General features: G+C 36.9%; 3 protein-coding genes across 3 annotated transcripts; all 3 read right to left on the reverse strand.

Moving 5' to 3' along the window:
• Positions 1-161: 161 nt before the first annotated feature.
• Positions 162-5,507, reverse strand: LOC121766074 (probable sulfate transporter 4.2). Its single transcript, XM_042162409.1, has 17 exons — positions 5,063-5,507; positions 4,904-4,952; positions 4,417-4,618; positions 3,757-3,925; positions 3,330-3,395; positions 3,146-3,253; positions 2,888-2,995; positions 2,693-2,758; positions 2,360-2,420; positions 2,096-2,223; positions 1,796-1,837; positions 1,521-1,637; positions 1,363-1,414; positions 1,059-1,197; positions 892-980; positions 712-788; positions 162-638 (listed from the first exon to the last, which is right to left on the reverse strand). Exons 1-17 carry the CDS (start codon positions 5,357-5,359, stop codon positions 321-323), a joined length of 2,088 nt encoding a protein of 695 aa, XP_042018343.1. The 5' UTR covers positions 5,360-5,507; the 3' UTR covers positions 162-320.
• A 2,381-nt stretch (positions 5,508-7,888) lies between these two features.
• Positions 7,889-10,378, reverse strand: LOC121763473 (glutathione S-transferase DHAR2-like). Its single transcript, XM_042159493.1, has 6 exons — positions 10,198-10,378; positions 10,000-10,090; positions 9,776-9,922; positions 8,935-9,052; positions 8,694-8,834; positions 7,889-8,173 (listed from the first exon to the last, which is right to left on the reverse strand). The coding sequence occupies exons 1-6, from the start codon at positions 10,253-10,255 to the stop codon at positions 8,087-8,089; spliced, it is 642 nt and encodes a 213-aa protein (XP_042015427.1). The 5' UTR covers positions 10,256-10,378; the 3' UTR covers positions 7,889-8,086.
• A 4,652-nt stretch (positions 10,379-15,030) lies between these two features.
• Positions 15,031-17,609, reverse strand: LOC121765800 (glutathione S-transferase DHAR2-like). Its single transcript, XM_042162038.1, has 6 exons — positions 17,466-17,609; positions 17,260-17,350; positions 17,036-17,182; positions 16,215-16,332; positions 15,974-16,114; positions 15,031-15,361 (listed from the first exon to the last, which is right to left on the reverse strand). The coding sequence occupies exons 1-6, from the start codon at positions 17,521-17,523 to the stop codon at positions 15,275-15,277; spliced, it is 642 nt and encodes a 213-aa protein (XP_042017972.1). The 5' UTR covers positions 17,524-17,609; the 3' UTR covers positions 15,031-15,274.
• Between the last annotated feature and the right edge of the window lie 154 nt (positions 17,610-17,763).

A 17,763-nucleotide genomic window follows, 5' to 3' on the forward strand; every position in this document is an offset into this window, starting at 1 on the left:
AACATTTTTAATACACTACGTTGATGAATTAGCGAGTTAAGAATTTAAAAAAAGTTAGCAACGGAAAAAAGTTAGCAACGGATCACACCCCTCTTATATAATATTTCCAAATCTTATGAAATTGGTCATAGTTTAACTAAATTTTGTTATTTGGATGACAATTATCTCTAATAGGATTTGCACATCTCTTTTCGAATAATTATATTACAGTAAAAATAGGTTGAAAAAAATAACACATCGAAACCAATATCTCTATATGCAAAAAATTGGACACACAATTTTACTTACATTAACCACATGATCCACCATCACTGTTGTTCTCATGTCTTCTTTGACAGCAGCGGCTCCAGATGACTGATGTAGTCTCTCGACGAGGCACTCTCCCTCGTTCCAGACTCCAGCTGAGACAGAGCTGCTTCTTCCGAGCTCTGCTTCAGTAGCCGGTTGAAGAGGCTTGATTTCTTTTCCAGCAACGGGGACTGACTTGTGGAAGAATTGGTCAAGCTTTGCACCTTCTGTAGACAGACTTGGACTGCATCGTGCACACGGACGAAGAACCATTCTCGGCCTATCAGATCGACCACCTCAGCTTTTGTCAGTGTCAGCAGAACGTCTCGGTTTGGATTGGAAATGGCTATCTGAAAAACACCGGATAAAGGATTTGGTATACGAATGGATATCAACGGTCATGATATATGCTAACTTGCTTACCCGGATGTTACGCGATCTGTATTCGTAGTACAAGTCTTTTAGAGCTTGAACAGCACTCGAGTCTATGTAAGTGACAGCTGAAATAAAAGACCAATAGCAAATGTCAGGATCTCAGATGCATGATTTGTTTTCAGCTTCACAATCAAGTCTAAGCGAGAAAGAAGTTTGAGAATGACTCACGAGCCATCTCAAGAATGACATAATGGATGCCTGGTACTTCTGGGCCTCGCCTAATAGGTCCATCGACTACAATCTCATACTCCCGGAGCCTAGAGAAAGAAAGTAGGACAGCATGGTTATAATAGAGCACAGACATGATAAAGCTGTTTGAGACAGAATTGCGTCACCTGTCTTTGATGTAGCTTATATTGGCAAAATAGATTGGAGCATCAACACGAACAATTACAATTCCGTTGTATGTATAAGCTTCGGGATACTGCTCTGTGTTTCTGTATACAGTTGTGCCAGGTAAACGGCCCAAGACAGCTGCAAAAAAAAAATCACGTTTGGCTCTCAATGAATTGCACCAATTAACATGATCAAACCAAAGTTTACAGAGAGTAAACTGGAAATATGGAAAAGGTGAACTACTTCAACGTCATCGACAACTTATAGTGAATCAGCTGAGCTTAGGATTAGATAAAGACTTACCAATATGTGGATTAGCTGATTCATGGATGACAAAAGCAAGTGAAACACCAACCTGAGCACCAATAAAGTGAAGCAATGAGAAAAGAATAGCACTGTATATATTAAGATAGGCTTAATTCAAATTTTCCTAAAACATCATCAATATGATCTATCCTTACACCAAGAAGGACGCCAATCTCTATGCCAAGGAACAAGGTGAAGATGAAAGTAATGGTCCACAGGATAAAGTCTCTTTTATCCACCCGCCATAAGAAAGTAGCTTCATCATAATCCACCTGAAATGGCAGAGGGTAAAACTATAGATTGAGCACCAAGCTTAAAAAACTAGAACATGTGCTTACATCGACTGTGCTTCTCGAAGAAAGAGGTTCACAAAATTCAAAACCTTCCACACATCTTATTTAACATATTGAAATTCTAAAGCACAACTTACCAGTCCAATAACAGCAGAAATAACAATGGCGGCTAGACCACACTGCAAAGAGACACAAAATGGAGAGTAGAGAATTATTCGCAACAGAAATTAATAAGCGGAAAGTCAAATATCAGCTCTATAGATATCTTAGATGTTCCAAACTAAATATTTTTTATGTGATTTAAGCACCCTGTTATATCAAGAGAGTTTAATGCCTGTAATGATTTTTATGTCATGGAAACGAAGTGTAGAAACGAGTGCCAATGGAGGTTTAAAGAAAAACTAGTATGAATTGAAGAACAATGTCTTCAAATTAACCTGTGGTATGTATTCAAACAATGGAGTCATGAATTGAAGCGCACATCCCATAATAATTCCCATAACTACCCCAGATAAGCCAGTTTTGGCTCCACTTTCATGATTCACAGCTGATCTGGAAAATGATCCTGCACCACATAAAATTGAGAAAAAGAAATTTCAGGAAGTTACACCAATTGTGACATTTATTTTGAGTACAAGAATTATCTGATTGTTAATAAGAGAAAAATTTATTGTTCAGATAACAGAAAGTCCGAAACTCACCAGTTGTAGGGTAAATTGAAAAGAAAGAACCAACAATGTTTGCAACACCAAGACCAAATAACTGTGAAAGAAAAACAGTAAACATATCAAAAATGGTTACATAACAACGCATGAAATGTAATTCATTAAACTCCTTTTGCAGTTAAAGATGGCCACTCTCCACAAATTAACAATATGTTTAACGTGGTTCACGCAATCTGTATTATCTTAAGACCCAATACAGAGTTTACAGAGAAAGTTAACAAATTACTACTCATTCCCCTTTGTCCTTTAAGAAATCTGATACTGTAATTCATTAGAAGAAAAGTAAGGTTAGGGCCAATGGAAACAGACCTCTTGATTGGAATCCAATTCATAACCATTCTTTGCTGCAAGTGCTTTAGCAATTCCCACAGATTCCTATACATTGAAATCAGTATATTCAATATCATATTTCTGAAAGAGTCTGTACTTGCGAAAAACACGAGAGAGTGCAAGGTCCAAAGAAAAATATAGTGGCAAGATAGTTATGATTGAAATTTCTCTTACCAAAATAGCCACGCCAGTAATGAGAACTGTTGTAGAAATCAAAGATTTAGCATACTCAAATTTCTTTGGGATCGAAAATTCCGGTAGGCCCTGTGGTATTTCTCCTACCTAGGATGGCAGAGCCAAAAAACAATACAGTTAACTATGCTTCACCCGAGCTAAAATTCGTAGAAGTTATACTTTAATAAGGTAAAGGAACATCGGATTATTTTGTATGGCCCAACATCTAGGCCACTTGTTTATTTAAGTGGTCCTCACCAAAGATATTGAAGGTGGATGAAATACATGAACAAAAACGGTTCCCAGAACAACAGCTGTAAGGGGACCAGAAGCTCGTAAGAAACGCAACGATTTCCTAGTTTTTCCCTGTCAACACAACAAAGTTAGTTTAAATAGGTAAAAACTGAAAAGTTGATACCTGATTAAAAAAACAGATTCATACCAAGTGTTTCATGATCAAAAGAACTGCCAATGTAATGGAGCCCATGAGAAAAGGTTGCCATAGAAACTACAGAGAAATGGAAAAACAAGAAATTGATAATTAAATTATGGTTGTAGTAGACCACCAGCGTATAACAAACATGAAGCATAATCAGAAGTCAAGGTACATACTTTTGAACTGGAATAAGGAAAGAGTTTAACAGAGGCTATAGATGAACCTTGATGAAAAGAAATAAAAGAAAGAGGGTACAATTTCTTTTCTTTCTTCTCATCACGGAAGAATTTTTAGAAAGCACATAAGAGCAGGTTCTAGTACTTATTATAAAGTCTTATAGGGGCCACACCCCACCACCCAGCACCATCCACTAAATCATAACACTAAACATAAAACATGGGCTAATCCATGAGAATTCTAAGCACAAATTTACCTGATCTGCTCCAGCAATAATGCTCTTCACCAGTGGAATAATCTCGCTGCTTCGGACAACACTATATCCCAAGAAATCTTTTGCCTGAGACAGCGCAATTATAATGGCTGAGGCTGTAGTAAAACCAGAAATCACAGAGTGGCTGATGAAACGAAGAAGCCATCCGAGCCTGGATAAAAAATTAATCAGTATCAAAACATTTTTGTATTGAAAAGTGCACAAACAGAAATGAAATAGCAATGGAAAGAGATATTCCAGGTAATGGAGCATAGATTTGATCAATGTTATAGCAATTTCGGTGGCTGCTCAATTTGTGTCAAGTTATTCAACAAATTACTTGCAAAAGGTAACACATAAGTAAGGTATTAACTTGCTGAATGGTGACAGCTGAAAACCTATTTGCTTGGCTGCATTGTTGCCTACTTAATCCTTGAATTAGCTTATTTATGTGATACTCAAACAAATCCTATGTATATTTAAATATACTGTATTAAATTTTATTAAATGTGCATACAACAAAACTGGATAAGCAAGTGAGCATATATTCATGTGAGAAACACAGGCTAAGGGAAAGAAACTGATTTGGCACAGATAGTTCCCACTAAATGATGTACAAATTTCAGAAACAAACCAAAGAAGAAAGAATTCAGATATCTGAACCTTAATAGCCCCATGATGCATTCAAAGATTCCGACCATAAGTGCCAACAGTATCGCAAGCTCTGTGTACAATGGCTCTTCCGGGTTTACTATGCTCCCCAACACATTAGACACCAGGAGGGACGTCAACGCAACAGGACCAATAGCAAGCTGACGAGATGACCCGAAAATAGCATACACAAATATAGGCACGAAACCAGAGTCTGAACAACACAAAAAGTAGACGAATAAAGATCATTGAACAAGTTAATACAATTGAAGCTACCAACAAAGTAAAACCATCAATAACTTGCAAATATCATCAACTAGAAAACTAATTATGTCCAATTGCATCACCAAATCTTAAATCGCAATGACATCATCAACACCTGGTGTGTTAACAGCAATCGACACCTGAACTTGACTATATAAGAGTATAACAGCAATCGAACTAACAATAAGCAAATAAACAGTGACAGTAAAGCTCAAAATCAAGTCAATTAACTTACAAAGTCCATATATAGGGTGAAGGCCAGCTAGCTTCGCATACGACATGGACTGGTTTCCGCACATCAAAATCAACCAACCGCACAATCAATATCCACAAGAATCACAACAAATTAATCAAAATTACAGCTATAAATCATCAATCGATCATCATCCCGCACCTGAGGAACGAGCATGACGCCGACGGTGACGCCGGCCATGAGGTCGGGCTGGAGATACTCGCGCCACCTGTATCTGCTAATCCAGCGGTAGCACGGGAGGAACGTCTCAATCCAGTCCGTCCAGGTCATCCGCTTCATCCTGTCTCTCCATTTCCAGAAATACGACGACGGCGGCGGCGCGGCGGCGGCGGCAGAGGAGGTGGAGGTAGGATGCTGCAGCTGGATGATTTTGACGGGGCGGCTGGCGATGGAGGAGAGGTCGCCGGCGCTGGGGGAGGAGTGGCTCAGCCTCTCCATGGCGGCGGCGGAGGAGGATACGGTGGCGCGTGCGTGGGAAACACGTGGGGGTTTAAAAGTGTGTAAAAGGGAAATTCGGTAGAGATTGGCGCAAAACAAAGCTGACCAATAGTTTACGTATTTTGGTATTTGTATCAAAATTGCTCAAGTTAGAAGACGACGAAATGCTATAAATACTTTTCTTTTGGAGAAGGAATATTGTTTATTTGTGTGATTAGTCGACATTTCATTGTTATGAAATAAATTGAAATTTATTATTGATTTTTTAGGAAGGAAAAAGTATTTATAATAGATGAAACTATAACTAATACTCCTTGAAATGGAAATGTCAAGAGGTTTCTTCACAAAATAAATTAAATTGTTCTATTTTTCACGTTTTGGGAGTTATTTTTTTTATTTTTTTGCTAGAATTTGATTATTTGACCATAGGGAGCTAACCATGTATACTGAAATGGTATACCTTATTCACCCGCAATCAATAATTTTGTTTTTTTTTAAAAAAAATTTGACCCATCTACAAAAATTAGTCTTTTTGTATATATCGGCTATTTCTTTTCTCTTTCATCGATTTTTACCAATTTTACGTTAAAATTTGTGTTATCAACTAGTAGGACTCCTAGTATGAATGGAATAAGTACTCTTTGTTTTCTACTAGAAGTTCTATTTTGCCGCTTTATAATGTCCCTTGCTAATAGTTTCATTTTATTTTTTATGAATAAGACTCATATTTTACTTATAATTTACACATTCGACTAATTCAGTAGAACCGGTTATGGAAGCAAATGAGACTTTAGTGTGAAGAGAAAAAGTAAATTGTTTCTTGCAATTCATAAATATCTCACGTTCAATTGGATTGAGTTTGTCACATTCGTTTTATTAGTCTTATTTATCATATTTTTAAGTTGTACTATTGTATAGTAGTAGGGGATTTATTAAGAATAGTGACCGTAGATTACCTTTGGCATGAAATCTTTTTTTTCAGAAATGGATATAGCCTATATCGGATGTAGAGTTTTATTTTTAGATGTATTTGGTTACATCCCTGAAAAGGTATATGGTGTGACTAAAGGAGTATAAATCTATTTGATGTTTGATAAATAAATAGAAATAATGATCGAATGTACCGGGACGTTATTGCGTCCATATTCACTTAGATGTGACACACACGATTCTGTGCCAGCTTCTATTATTAATAAATTATTGGACACACTTTCATATTCACACGCATTGGAAAATGTCTTACTCCCTGTTATAAAATGGATTATTAAATAAATTATTTGAATGTGTAAATGTGTTACAAGTGAAATAAATATCCCTCTTTAGTGTAAATTTAAATTGATTAAAAGAAGTTAATTATTGATTAAAAAATGTCAATGATAATATTGGTAGAATTGGAGTTAAGTAAATTGTGAACACCCGAAATCGAGCAATTGTGCATGATTTATATTTAATTAAGGTCCTCATTTTATAATTACTTCCAAGCTATGAATCAGTCTTTACTCTTCGATGTGGGAGACATAATATTCCTATACACATGCTAATTTTGCTCTCATTTAGTTAAGATGTGTTTTTACTCTTTATTCTTTTTAAATTGAAACCTGGCTTACGTTTAGATAACAATTTTTATTTATAAAAAATATGCTCATAACTAGAAAACAAAATCTTCTTACATCTTTTTTTAGTAAAGTTTTAGGTACTTAAATTATTATTATAAACCCAATTTATTCGTGTTTAATAATATAATTGTTATAAATCAATTCATTTTAATAATTAATGTATACTAGTAGTAGATTTAATTATATTTATTATTCACTAAATATTAGTAATAATTTTTTTACAATTTTATTTTATCATTCACTTAATGTTATTATATAGGAGTGAGTTTTCTTCGTATATTGTAGGACTATTGGCATTGCATGTTATGAATACGCCAAATTTATGCATTATAATATTATTTTTGTTTATTATTGACATGGTTTTAATTATTTTTATAATATATACGTCATTAAATATATATTATGTGTGTTGCTACAGTATTCCGGTTGGACCAGTTGAACCGTAAACAAGTAGCTACGCCGGTTCGTTCACCGGTCCGGTTTTTAAAACATTGGTCGCAATTGAAGAGGTAGGTGACAACTAACACCAAAATTAAAAAGAGACATCACACACGCAAATCTGCAATTAAGTGTTTCAATATATGGGTAATTAATTCTATAATAAAAATATAACTTCATTGCAGTGGAAAGTGGAAACCTATACTTCAAGTATTTAATCAATAAAGTTTGAGATGTAAAATCTACTTTCAATCGTGAAAGTCAAAACACATTCAATAAATTAATTATATTTTGAAAAAAATGGAATTTGAACTGCGGCGAGCCGGCGATGCACTCGTCCTGTAATATTTCTGTATTATAAATATGTTTATTTTCATTAGGAAAATTGATAGCTTCGCCATATTTGCAACCTGGAAAAGAGGATCATAGCAATAGACAGCTCTTTCTAGCAGAAAATGAAACTGGAAAAGATCAATGATAAAACACAGTCTTATTTCCACCACACATCATGATGAGCAGATCCACAACATCCATACACGTTCGTCGTCGTTTCTAACAACATAGACATTATTATTTGCAAGGAGCATTCTAAGATAACTGCTTAATTCCTACAAAAAGTAGTCAGAGGAGCAATACCAGCAGATTCTACAATGTAGGTGGATTAGAGACATGCTTATGCGTTAACTTTTGGCGCCCAGCCTGCAATGACATGTTCCTTTGCAGCCTGTGTTTTCTTGAAAGACTCCTGAGAATACAGCAGCTGTCGTGGGGATGGAGAGGGACACATTAGATATGGTTTTATGTGCATTGACTAAGAATTCTTGATCATTACATTTCAGCACGACTTTGAAGAGTACCCACCAATACTTGGTGTATGCAACATATTGAGGCTCGTGTAGCAAGTAGGCGTCAGCACACGTTTGAAGTGACACAAAATGTTTCAAGAACTTCCACAGAAAAACAATTATTGACAATTTAAAGGGCAATGCTGAGGTGAAGAATAAGTTCAATCTTAAAATGAGACACATTTACCTTACCAAAGGAGTATAAGTGAAATAGCAAGACGAGTTTCAGTTGGTGTATCATACGTTTCATACCAATTTCACAGACCACATAAGCTCCATGAATTAATGATTTTGCACTGTATTATAACTTGAAGCAATATCTTGAGAACCAATATAAGTTGCCAGACAAGAACACGTTTTGAACATCAATCCAGATAGCACAAAAGAAGACGAAACCAAAAATAACAGATATAGTAAATAACATAAGAAAAATACCTCCTTGTATTTATGCACATGAGTCAAGCTTTGGGGAATAGTCCAACCCTTGAAATGGCCAAGTGCCACATCAAGATGGTAAAGCTTCGGTGCCAAACTCAAATCAACAGCACAAATGTCGCCTCCATTGACATACGGTCCCTGAGTAGCAAAGACGAGCAATTCCAGTTATATTTACCATCTCATACTTATAATTCCATCCTAAACTATTGAATCCTTAACACGTTAACTAATTTACCACCTTAGTTTTCAGGTGCTCATCCAGCGCCTTCAGTTCATCAAGCAGAGCTTGTTCTGTTCCATCACTGGCATCCTTGCTCAACAGGAATTTGACAAAGGTAGGAAATATCTTGGAGCCCCTACAAATACATAAAGGGAAAAAAGGTCAATTTGCAGAAGCCTAAATCCATTTCTCATGTAGCATAGAAGCTCAAAATGAACATTCACACACTCACACACAAAGACTATTCTCAAGGGAAGAGAAGTTGAGTCAATATAAAATTCAAAGCCTAGACATTGCATCCAAGCACAACTCAAAAAACAAGATTCAACCACAAAATTATATGCAAACATCATACTCTTATATTCCATGAGCAGCCAATTGTAAATTTACATCCACGAAATTTGCTCAATGATAACTCAGATACATATGAACATGAGAATGAAATGGAAAGGGGAAATTTTTGGACCTAGAAGCTTCAAAATGGACATTCACACACAAAAGTGCACACACTGTTTTGAAGCTTCAAAAATGGCCAATTTTTAGTAGCATAAATCTATTTCTCAGATTGACAGAGAAGCTTCAAAATGAACATTTGCGAATGGATGCACACACACACACACACACTGTTTTGAACTGATTCAAAAAGCCTATTCTCATGGAAAGAAAAGTTTAGTTACTACATTACATCATAGCCTAGAAGAACAGCTAAGAACACGATCCAGCTACAAATTAGATCCATGCATCATATTTCCATTCCATCAATAGCCAATTTTACAGTATATTCCATGAAAAATGCTAGATGATAACTCATAAACATACGAGCATTAGCATGAAATTGAAAAAGGGGGGAAATGCATACACTGAGGAGACTTCAGGAGGAGCAGAGAGAGACGGATTTGGGTATTTCTCCTCCAATTTACCAACGATTACATCAGAATCAGAAATCCACTCTCCATCACCAAACTTGATAACCGGCACCTTCCCTTCTGGATTCACTTCCAGAAACCTTACAACACACCATCGGGAAAAACTAGTTAAGCCTAGACAGAAACCCTAAATTAAGCTGCGTTTTGAGCAAATTACCACTGGGGCTTGGCGTCAAAGCTGATCAAGTGCTGCTTGTACTCAATTCCCTTCTCTTTCAAGGTCAGCAAAACCCTCTGGCAAAATGGGCCTAAAATGGCAAAGCAGTTCATTACGAAAAAATCTCACTTTACAAGAACACGTGTGTGTGTGTTTGCTGCGTGAAATGAAGAATGTAGAGAAAATCGGTGAAATTACAGTCTCCGAGAATGCCGGGGGCGCCAGCGGCAGCCTTGACGCAGATCTCAACAGCCATTGGTAGCAGATGTTTGTGTAAATCTGTAGCAGAGAGAGAGAAGAATCGAGAATGGAGTGAGTTGCAGAGTGAGAGAGAGTGATGAAGATTCCTCTGCCTAAATAAAAGTGAAATAATATAATGGCTACGCATCTCATCTCATGCATTTCTCCTGATACAAAGAAATAAAGTAAAAAAGTAAGGTGAGAAAAAAAGTGTAAAAAAGTAAGGTGACAAAAAAAAGAGTAAAGCCTAGTATTGAACATATGCTTATTTTACGATTTTGGTCTAAACTTTATCTTTTGAATTTTTGCATCCTGAACTTTTCAAATCGAATCACAATTGATCCTGGATTAACTATTCCGTTAGTTTTTAACGATCAACGGGTCTAATCCCGGTTTTGACCAAATTAGACGTTAATTATGATTTTTTTACACCTTAATTATTTTCTTAATTATTTTAATAAATATTCAATTATTAAAAGATGAGAGTAATTATTTTGCTAATATTCATTTAATCGGAAGGACAAATCCATGAAGCAACTGTACCTTCAGCAGTGGACGAAGCAGCATTCTCCATTCCTTTTTCTGCAACATTCAAATTGTAATTCTGCGTTCCGATATTGTTGTTGTTGAATTCCGGCAGATTTTGTTGAATCGGATCGTTATTCCTCACCGTCTCGCCGCTTTTCCACATGCTCAGATCGTCGTGTTGCGCGGCGGCGAAGGAGGCGGATGCGCCGCCGTCGCGGCTGAGGAAGCCGCTCAAATTCGAGAAATTCATTTGTGGAGTGTTAATGCCGTGGTGTTAGTAGAGCTGGAAATTGTTCGGATTGTCGTTCGATGTGGACGCGGTGTTGTTGTTGTTTGCGATCGTCGTCGGAACTATGGCGTCGATCATTGTGGAGTTCAGGAACTGCGGTGGAGGTGGAGGAGGAAAACTTATTTATTAAAATATGTATTTTAATTGATTGGGTAGCCCACATTTTAAAAGAATTAAGAAAATAATTAGGGAGTAAAAAATCATAATTAACAGTCTGATTTGGTCAAAATCGGGATTAGACCAGTTGATCATTAAAAACTAATGGAACAATTAGTCCAAGACCAATCGTGACCCGATTTGAAATGTTCATGATGCAAAAATTCAAAAGATAAAGTTTATGACCAAAATCGTAAAATTGGTATATGATCAGGACCAATTTTGGCATTTACTAAAAAAAAGGTAAAATAATACTTATCTTTAAAATTATGAATTTTAATCAAATTTTCATGAATTTTAAAAATGGCCTAAAATATGGAGTAATAAAATTTATATTTTATGTTTTATTTCTAAGTTTGTTGAATGTAGGATAAAAAGTTCATATTAATTTAACTATGCTAAATAGGATAAAAAGGCATGTAACTTAGTCGGTATGGTGATTGATCCGTCATTAAAAAAACGAATTATAAAGGTTATGATATTTTATATAGTATCATTTTGTTCGTATAAAAGACTAAAATTGGGTCAAAGTTCGTAATTTTATGAATCGGTATCTCTAAAGTAAAAAGATACGGAATACTTACTATGTATGTTGAAGAAAGTAAAGTGACAAAGATAATAAATTAAAAATTATTAAGTGTGCTGATGACTCAATTTAAATGCGACAATCAAAAAAACTGTTCTATTTGTTCTATTACTAAGTATAATTTCTTTTAGACATAAAAAATTAAAAAATAAATATTTAGTAAATTAATTAAAGTGTGAATAAAATAAAAGAGAGAATTAAAAAATTTTAAGTATAATCTTTTTTTCTCGTCCAACTTAAAATTTTTTAATTTCATGATGAACAAAATTTGTTTAAGAAAAATTGATTCGTCTTGCCGGAAGTTGATGTCGGCTCTTATTGGATTCTTGGGATCGGAAATTTACTAATTTATGTTGAATTTTTTCAAAATTTTATAATACAAATCTATTTAGAGCATCCACAATTAGGGATGGCAACGGATGCCCATTACCCGCGACCCGACGGATTTTTCTCCTATTAGGAGGAGGATTTGGGTGAAAACTTGTATCCATGGATCTACTAATGGGTGAAAAGTCTCACCCATCGGGTGGGCCGGGTCAGTATCCGGTTCAGCACAACCCGAACCCGTCACCCGTGGAGACCCGGTCCAAAATACACTGATAGGCCATTTTGCTTTAGGCCCAGCCCAACATAGCCCAACTTTACATTATATAAAATCCTCTCCAAACCCTAGCCCCATGCGTTCCAGTCCCAATTCCAGCCTCCTCACTCTCCCTCAGCTCGCTCTCTCGGTCTCCTATCGTCCGACACCGACGAGGCGACGACGAGAGATGTAGGACCTAGGACTTCGGCATGGCGTTGCTCCCCGGATCCACCAGCGACAACGGCCGGTGATCCTTTTTCCTCCTCTAAATATTTTTTTACTGTTGTTGCAGCGTTAGAGGGTATGGGTACCCGACGGGTATATTTTACCCGGTGGGTCTGGATCTGGGTGAAAAACTCCACCCATGACAGTTGTTGGGTTATCCAACTGGTGGAAATTTTTTCTAAAGGATCAGGGTCCGAAGAGGGTAAACCCGATGGATTTCCACCCGTTGCCATCCCTATCCACAATGGCGCCCTAGCGCACGACCTAGCCGAGCGCTGGCGCTAGGCGGTCGCTAGGCGAACCATTGGAGGATCCGAAAACCGCCAAGCGGTTTTCCGGATATCAATTTCGCCTAGCGCTCGGCGGTCAAAAACCGCTGGGCTATGTGCTGGGCGATCCGCTCGGCTCCATTGCAGCGCCCGGATCGCCCAGCGCATAGCCCAGCGGATTTTTTATTTTTTATTTTTAATTTTCGAAACACTATATATACGCGATTTGCACTTCATTTTCATTCGCACCACTTGTATTAACGAGTACTCTTTCTATCTTAATTTCTGTACAAGATCAACACCGAGAAAATGGATCTGAACAACGAGCCTAGTTCAGGGACGAGCGGTTCTGAAACTCCCCCAATCCCCGTTGGAGGCGGATGGAATCAGATGCCCGGGTACTACAACATGTACCCGTGGCAGCAGATGCTACCCGGGATGCCGACCGGAGGGAGTCCGCCGGGGGGGGGGGGGGGGTTCCCGGCGATGCGGGGTTGGGCACCCAATATGCAGATGATGCCGGGGTGGGTACCCAATATGCAGATGATACCCGGGGGGAGGTTCGGCGACGCAGGGGACGCCGGGGGGCGTGCCGGCGACGCAGGTGACGCGGGGGGACGTCTAAATAGTATTATTAATGTTTCCCGTATATGTCTCGTAAATTAAATTCCGTATATTGTGTTATTAGTGATGTGGCTAGTGATGTGGCTGGGCTATTTATGATGTGGCTAGGCTATGGCTGGACTATTTATGATGTGGCAGGAGGATTTTTAGTATTGATGATGTGGCAGGAGGAGTTTGTGGCTAGACTATTGCTGGGCTATTCCTATTGTGGATGCTCTTAATGAATACTTCCAGTGGCGGAGCTAGGGGCCAGGAGGGCCCTTGGGCCCCTCACCCATTTCAATTTTGCCTATATATTATATATAAACGCAGTATTAAACATATGAACTGTTAGCCCAGTGGGTTAAAATAGTAGACTTTGGAACCATTGGTGACGAGTTCAAATCCCCTTTCCACCTTCATTTGTAACATTTTACTGTGTAATATCTTAGATTTTTTTTATTGTATTCAGTCATGTTCCAATATTTTTTTTATACTATTTCCTTTGTTAATTTTTCTAGTAATTTTCTACTAGTACTGTATGTCTCCTCTGTTTATTTTTTCTAGTAAATTTGTAAATATGCCATATACATATAACATCAGCAAAATCAAATATAACTATACTCTTTGTTATAAAAAATATATTTTTTAATTCGATGTCGAAATTGATTTTGTATCTCTAGTTTCTAATCATCCTCTAATTATTTATCTCATTATTCATCTCTGGCGCGCATCTCTCACTGAACAACTCAAAAAAATTTAACAGTATTTTGGGGCCCAGGATTAAATTCTTGGCTCCGCCACTGAATACTTAAAGTGTTTAATTAGAACAAATTTTATCCTAAAAAGGTTATTCGTATCGGAATTATATAAAGTATGTAGTGCCCAAATTAGGCGTGACCAATACTAAACTTCTAGAATTCTCCAAAACACTAAATCTACTATATTTTGGGTTAATATAGTTCTGACTTTGCTTTTCTAGTTATAAATAATTATTTTCAAAAAAAATAAAATTATTAAAAATGCTTAAGCTTATGTAGTAATTTTTTATTGGGCTATAACCACTAACTTATTAGAGTTGTGTACGCAAAAGAGAATCTGAATTATTTAAAAAAAATGAATTAGGTTAGTCTAAGTTGAGGTTTTCTGATCATACAAAAAGAGATTAATTATCTTATCAAAAGATTGATTTAGGGTAGTCTAAGTTGAGGGTTTTCTGTTCATACATAAGTAGTAGTCATAATTTGTATGCTCAATTTATGTGTTCATAACCAAAATTTGCACTATTCAAGACATAATTGTAACTTAGGCCATCCACAGCAGGCGAGAAAGAAAAGGGGGAGACTCGTCTTGCCGAGACGAGATACCGAGGAGACACATTGCGAGCGTCTCCTCCCAGATAGCACGTATCGAAATGTCAAAAATAGACTATAGTTTAGGGGAGAGGGAGTATAATAGTATTTTGCATAAGAATATGCAAGCTGGAAAAGATGGGAATTTATCAATAGCTATGATTTGAATTTTGAATAGACATCATAACAATAGATAGCTCTTAGCAGCAAAACTTAAACTGGAAAATATGAATGATAAACAGAGTTATTTCAACCACAAACATCATAGTGCATACATGATAAGCAAAGCCCTCAACAGATCCATATACGTCATCGTCTCTAACAACATAATCTAGCATTATTATTCGAAAGAAAGATTCAAGTATACTGCATAATTTCTACAACCAAGTGTTCAATGGAGCAATAGCAACAGATTCTGTGATGTAGGTAGATTCAGAGACATGCTCATGCGTTAAGTTTTGTCGCCCAGCCTGCAATGACATGTTCTTTTGCAGCCTGTGTTTTCTTGAAAGACTCTCGAGAATAGAGCAACTGTCGTGGAGAGAGAGGGGGAGGGACACATTAGCAGATTATGGTTTTCATACACCAGCAATACTTGGTACGTGCAATATACCAAGGCTCGTGTAATAATTAGATGTCAGCACATATTTGAAGTGACACTAAATGTTTTAGAGAACTTCCACAGTATAACAATTAGTGACAATTTGGAGTGAAGTATAAGTACAATCTTGAAACAAGACACATTTACCTTAACAAGGGAGTTTGAGCAGAAAAAAGAAGTGAAGTAGCAAGGCGATTAGAGTCTAAATTTAACCGGAAGGTGCCCATCTGAGAAACCATTTTCAAGATAGAAACTACTTTGAAGAATAATTTTATTTAAAAGGCTCTTAGGATGCAACCAATCATGCTTGGAGTATATGCAGATAGCAGTCTAAGTTGGTCTACTTTTAAAAAAGATGTATGACTCATATGAGACCAAGTGATTACATTCGAGCAATACTTTGAAATTATATCTGAAGTAAAGAATTTATATAATTGTGGTTGGAACTTGGAACCAAAGTAGTTCGTTATGAAGAAAGAAACACAAGTTATCAGAAAACAAAAGACGAAAAAAAAAGATTTAGTAATAACAACGAAAAATACCTCCTTGTACTTATGCACATGAGTCAAGCTTTGGGGAATAGTCCAACCCTTGAAATGGCCAAGTGCCACATCAAGATGGTAAAGCTTAGGTGCCAAACTCATATCAACAGCACAAATGTCTGCTCCATTGACATACGGTCCCTGAGTAGCAAAGATGAGCAATTCCAGTTATATTTACCATCTCATACTTATAATTCTATCCTAAACTATTGAATCCTTAACACGTTAATTAATTTACCACCTTAGTTTTCAGGTGCTCATCCAGCGCCTTCAGTTCATCAAGCAGAGCTTGTTCTGTTCCATCACTGGCATCCTTGCTTAACAGGAATTTGACAAAGGTAGGAAATATCTTGGAGCCCCTACAAAAATATGAGGGAAAAAAGGTCAATTTGCAGAAGCCTAAATATATATCTCATGTAGCATAGAAGCTTCAAAATGACACACAAAAACATGCACTGATTTGAATTGATTCACAAAGCCTATTCTCAAGGGAAAAAAAAGTTATGAGTCACATCAAAGATTCAAAGCCTAGACATTGCATACAAGAACAACTCAAAAAAAACAAGATTCCACTAGAAAATTAGATCCAAATATCATATTTTTCCATTCCATCAGCAGCCAATTGTATATTTATATCCATGAAATCTGCTCAATGATAACTCATATGCATATAAACATGAGAATGAAACGGAAATGAGAAATGTTTTTGACCTAGAAGCTTCAAAGTGAACAATCGCAGATGCAACACACACATACACACTGTTTTGACGCTTCAGAAAAGGTCATTTGCAGAACCATAAATCTATTTTACACACACACACACACACACACACTGTTTTAAAGTGATTCACAAAGCATATTCTCAAGGGAAGAAAAGTTGAGTTACACCAAAGCCTAGAAGCACAACTCAAAACAATATTCAACCACAAAATTAGATCCAAACATCACATTTCCATTCGATCAGCAGCCAATTTTATATTTTACTCCATCAAATCAGCTCGATGATAACTCATACACATACGAACATAAGAATGAAATGGAAAAAGAGGGGAAAATTTATACACTGAGGAGACTTCAGGAGGAGCAGCGAGAGAGGGATTCGGGTACTTCTCCTCCAAAATACCAACGATTACATCAGAATCAGCAATCCACTTGCCATCACCAAACCTTATGAGCGGCACCTTCCCTTCCGGGTTCACTTCCAGAAACCTAACAACAAGACATCGAGAAAACTAGTTAAGCCTTTACCAAAATCCCTAAATTCAGCTGCGCTTTGAGCTAATTACCACTGGGGCTTGGCGGCCAAGTTGATCAAGTGCTGCTTGTACCCGACTCGCTTCTCCTCCAAAGTCATCGTAACCCTCTGGCAAAATGGGCCTAAAATGGCGAAGCAGCTCATCATCAGATAAAAAGCTCATTTTTTGAAATAACACACGATAACTGTGTGTGTTTGTTGCGTGAAGTGAAGATTAGATGAAATTGGAGAAATTACAGTCTCCGAGAATGTCTGGAGCGCCAGTGGCGGCCTTCACGCAGATCTCAACAGCCATGGATAGAAGGCGATGGTGAAATCTTAGCAGAGAGAAGAATCGAGAAGCGAATATGAGAGTGAAGCGTGGGAGATGGAAGATTACAAAGAGCCTATTTATAGGGGGCAAAAATACTGATTTTTATGTCAGTGGTATTTCTTTAAATTATTTTTGCTGTAATGTTATTTGAGTAAAAAATTAATAAGTTGAAAAACATTTTAATGTATTTTTTTATGTCTATAATTTTCAATATATTTCATA

Source organism: Salvia splendens, chromosome 14, assembly GCF_004379255.2.
Source record: "Salvia splendens isolate huo1 chromosome 14, SspV2, whole genome shotgun sequence".
Taxonomy (NCBI): domain Eukaryota; kingdom Viridiplantae; phylum Streptophyta; class Magnoliopsida; order Lamiales; family Lamiaceae; genus Salvia; species Salvia splendens.

Coding starts and splice junctions, on each gene's coding strand:
- LOC121766074 (XM_042162409.1), bottom strand. CDS start 5,359: ATGGAGAGGCTGAGCCACTCCTCCCCCAGCGCCGGCGACCTCTCCTCC. Junction 2,759..2,887: donor TTACTGGCGTGGCTATTTTG/GTAAGAGAAATT, acceptor TTCAATGTATAG/GAATCTGTGGGAATTGCTAA. Junction 639..711: donor ACAGATCGCGTAACATCCGG/GTAAGCAAGTTA, acceptor GGTGTTTTTCAG/ATAGCCATTTCCAATCCAAA.
- LOC121765800 (XM_042162038.1), bottom strand. CDS start 17,523: ATGGCTGTTGAGATCTGCGTGAAGGCCGCCACTGGCGCTCCAGACATT. Junction 17,351..17,465: donor TCCAGACATTCTCGGAGACT/GTAATTTCTCCA, acceptor TCGCCATTTTAG/GCCCATTTTGCCAGAGGGTT. Junction 16,333..17,035: donor CCTCCTGAAGTCTCCTCAGT/GTATAAATTTTC, acceptor ATATTTTTGTAG/GGGCTCCAAGATATTTCCTA.
- LOC121763473 (XM_042159493.1), bottom strand. CDS start 10,255: ATGGCTGTTGAGATCTGCGTCAAGGCTGCCGCTGGCGCCCCCGGCATT. Junction 9,923..9,999: donor TTTGACGCCAAGCCCCAGTG/GTAATTTGCTCA, acceptor GTGTGTTGTAAG/GTTTCTGGAAGTGAATCCAG. Junction 9,053..9,775: donor CCTCCTGAAGTCTCCTCAGT/GTATGCATTTCC, acceptor ATGTATTTGTAG/GGGCTCCAAGATATTTCCTA.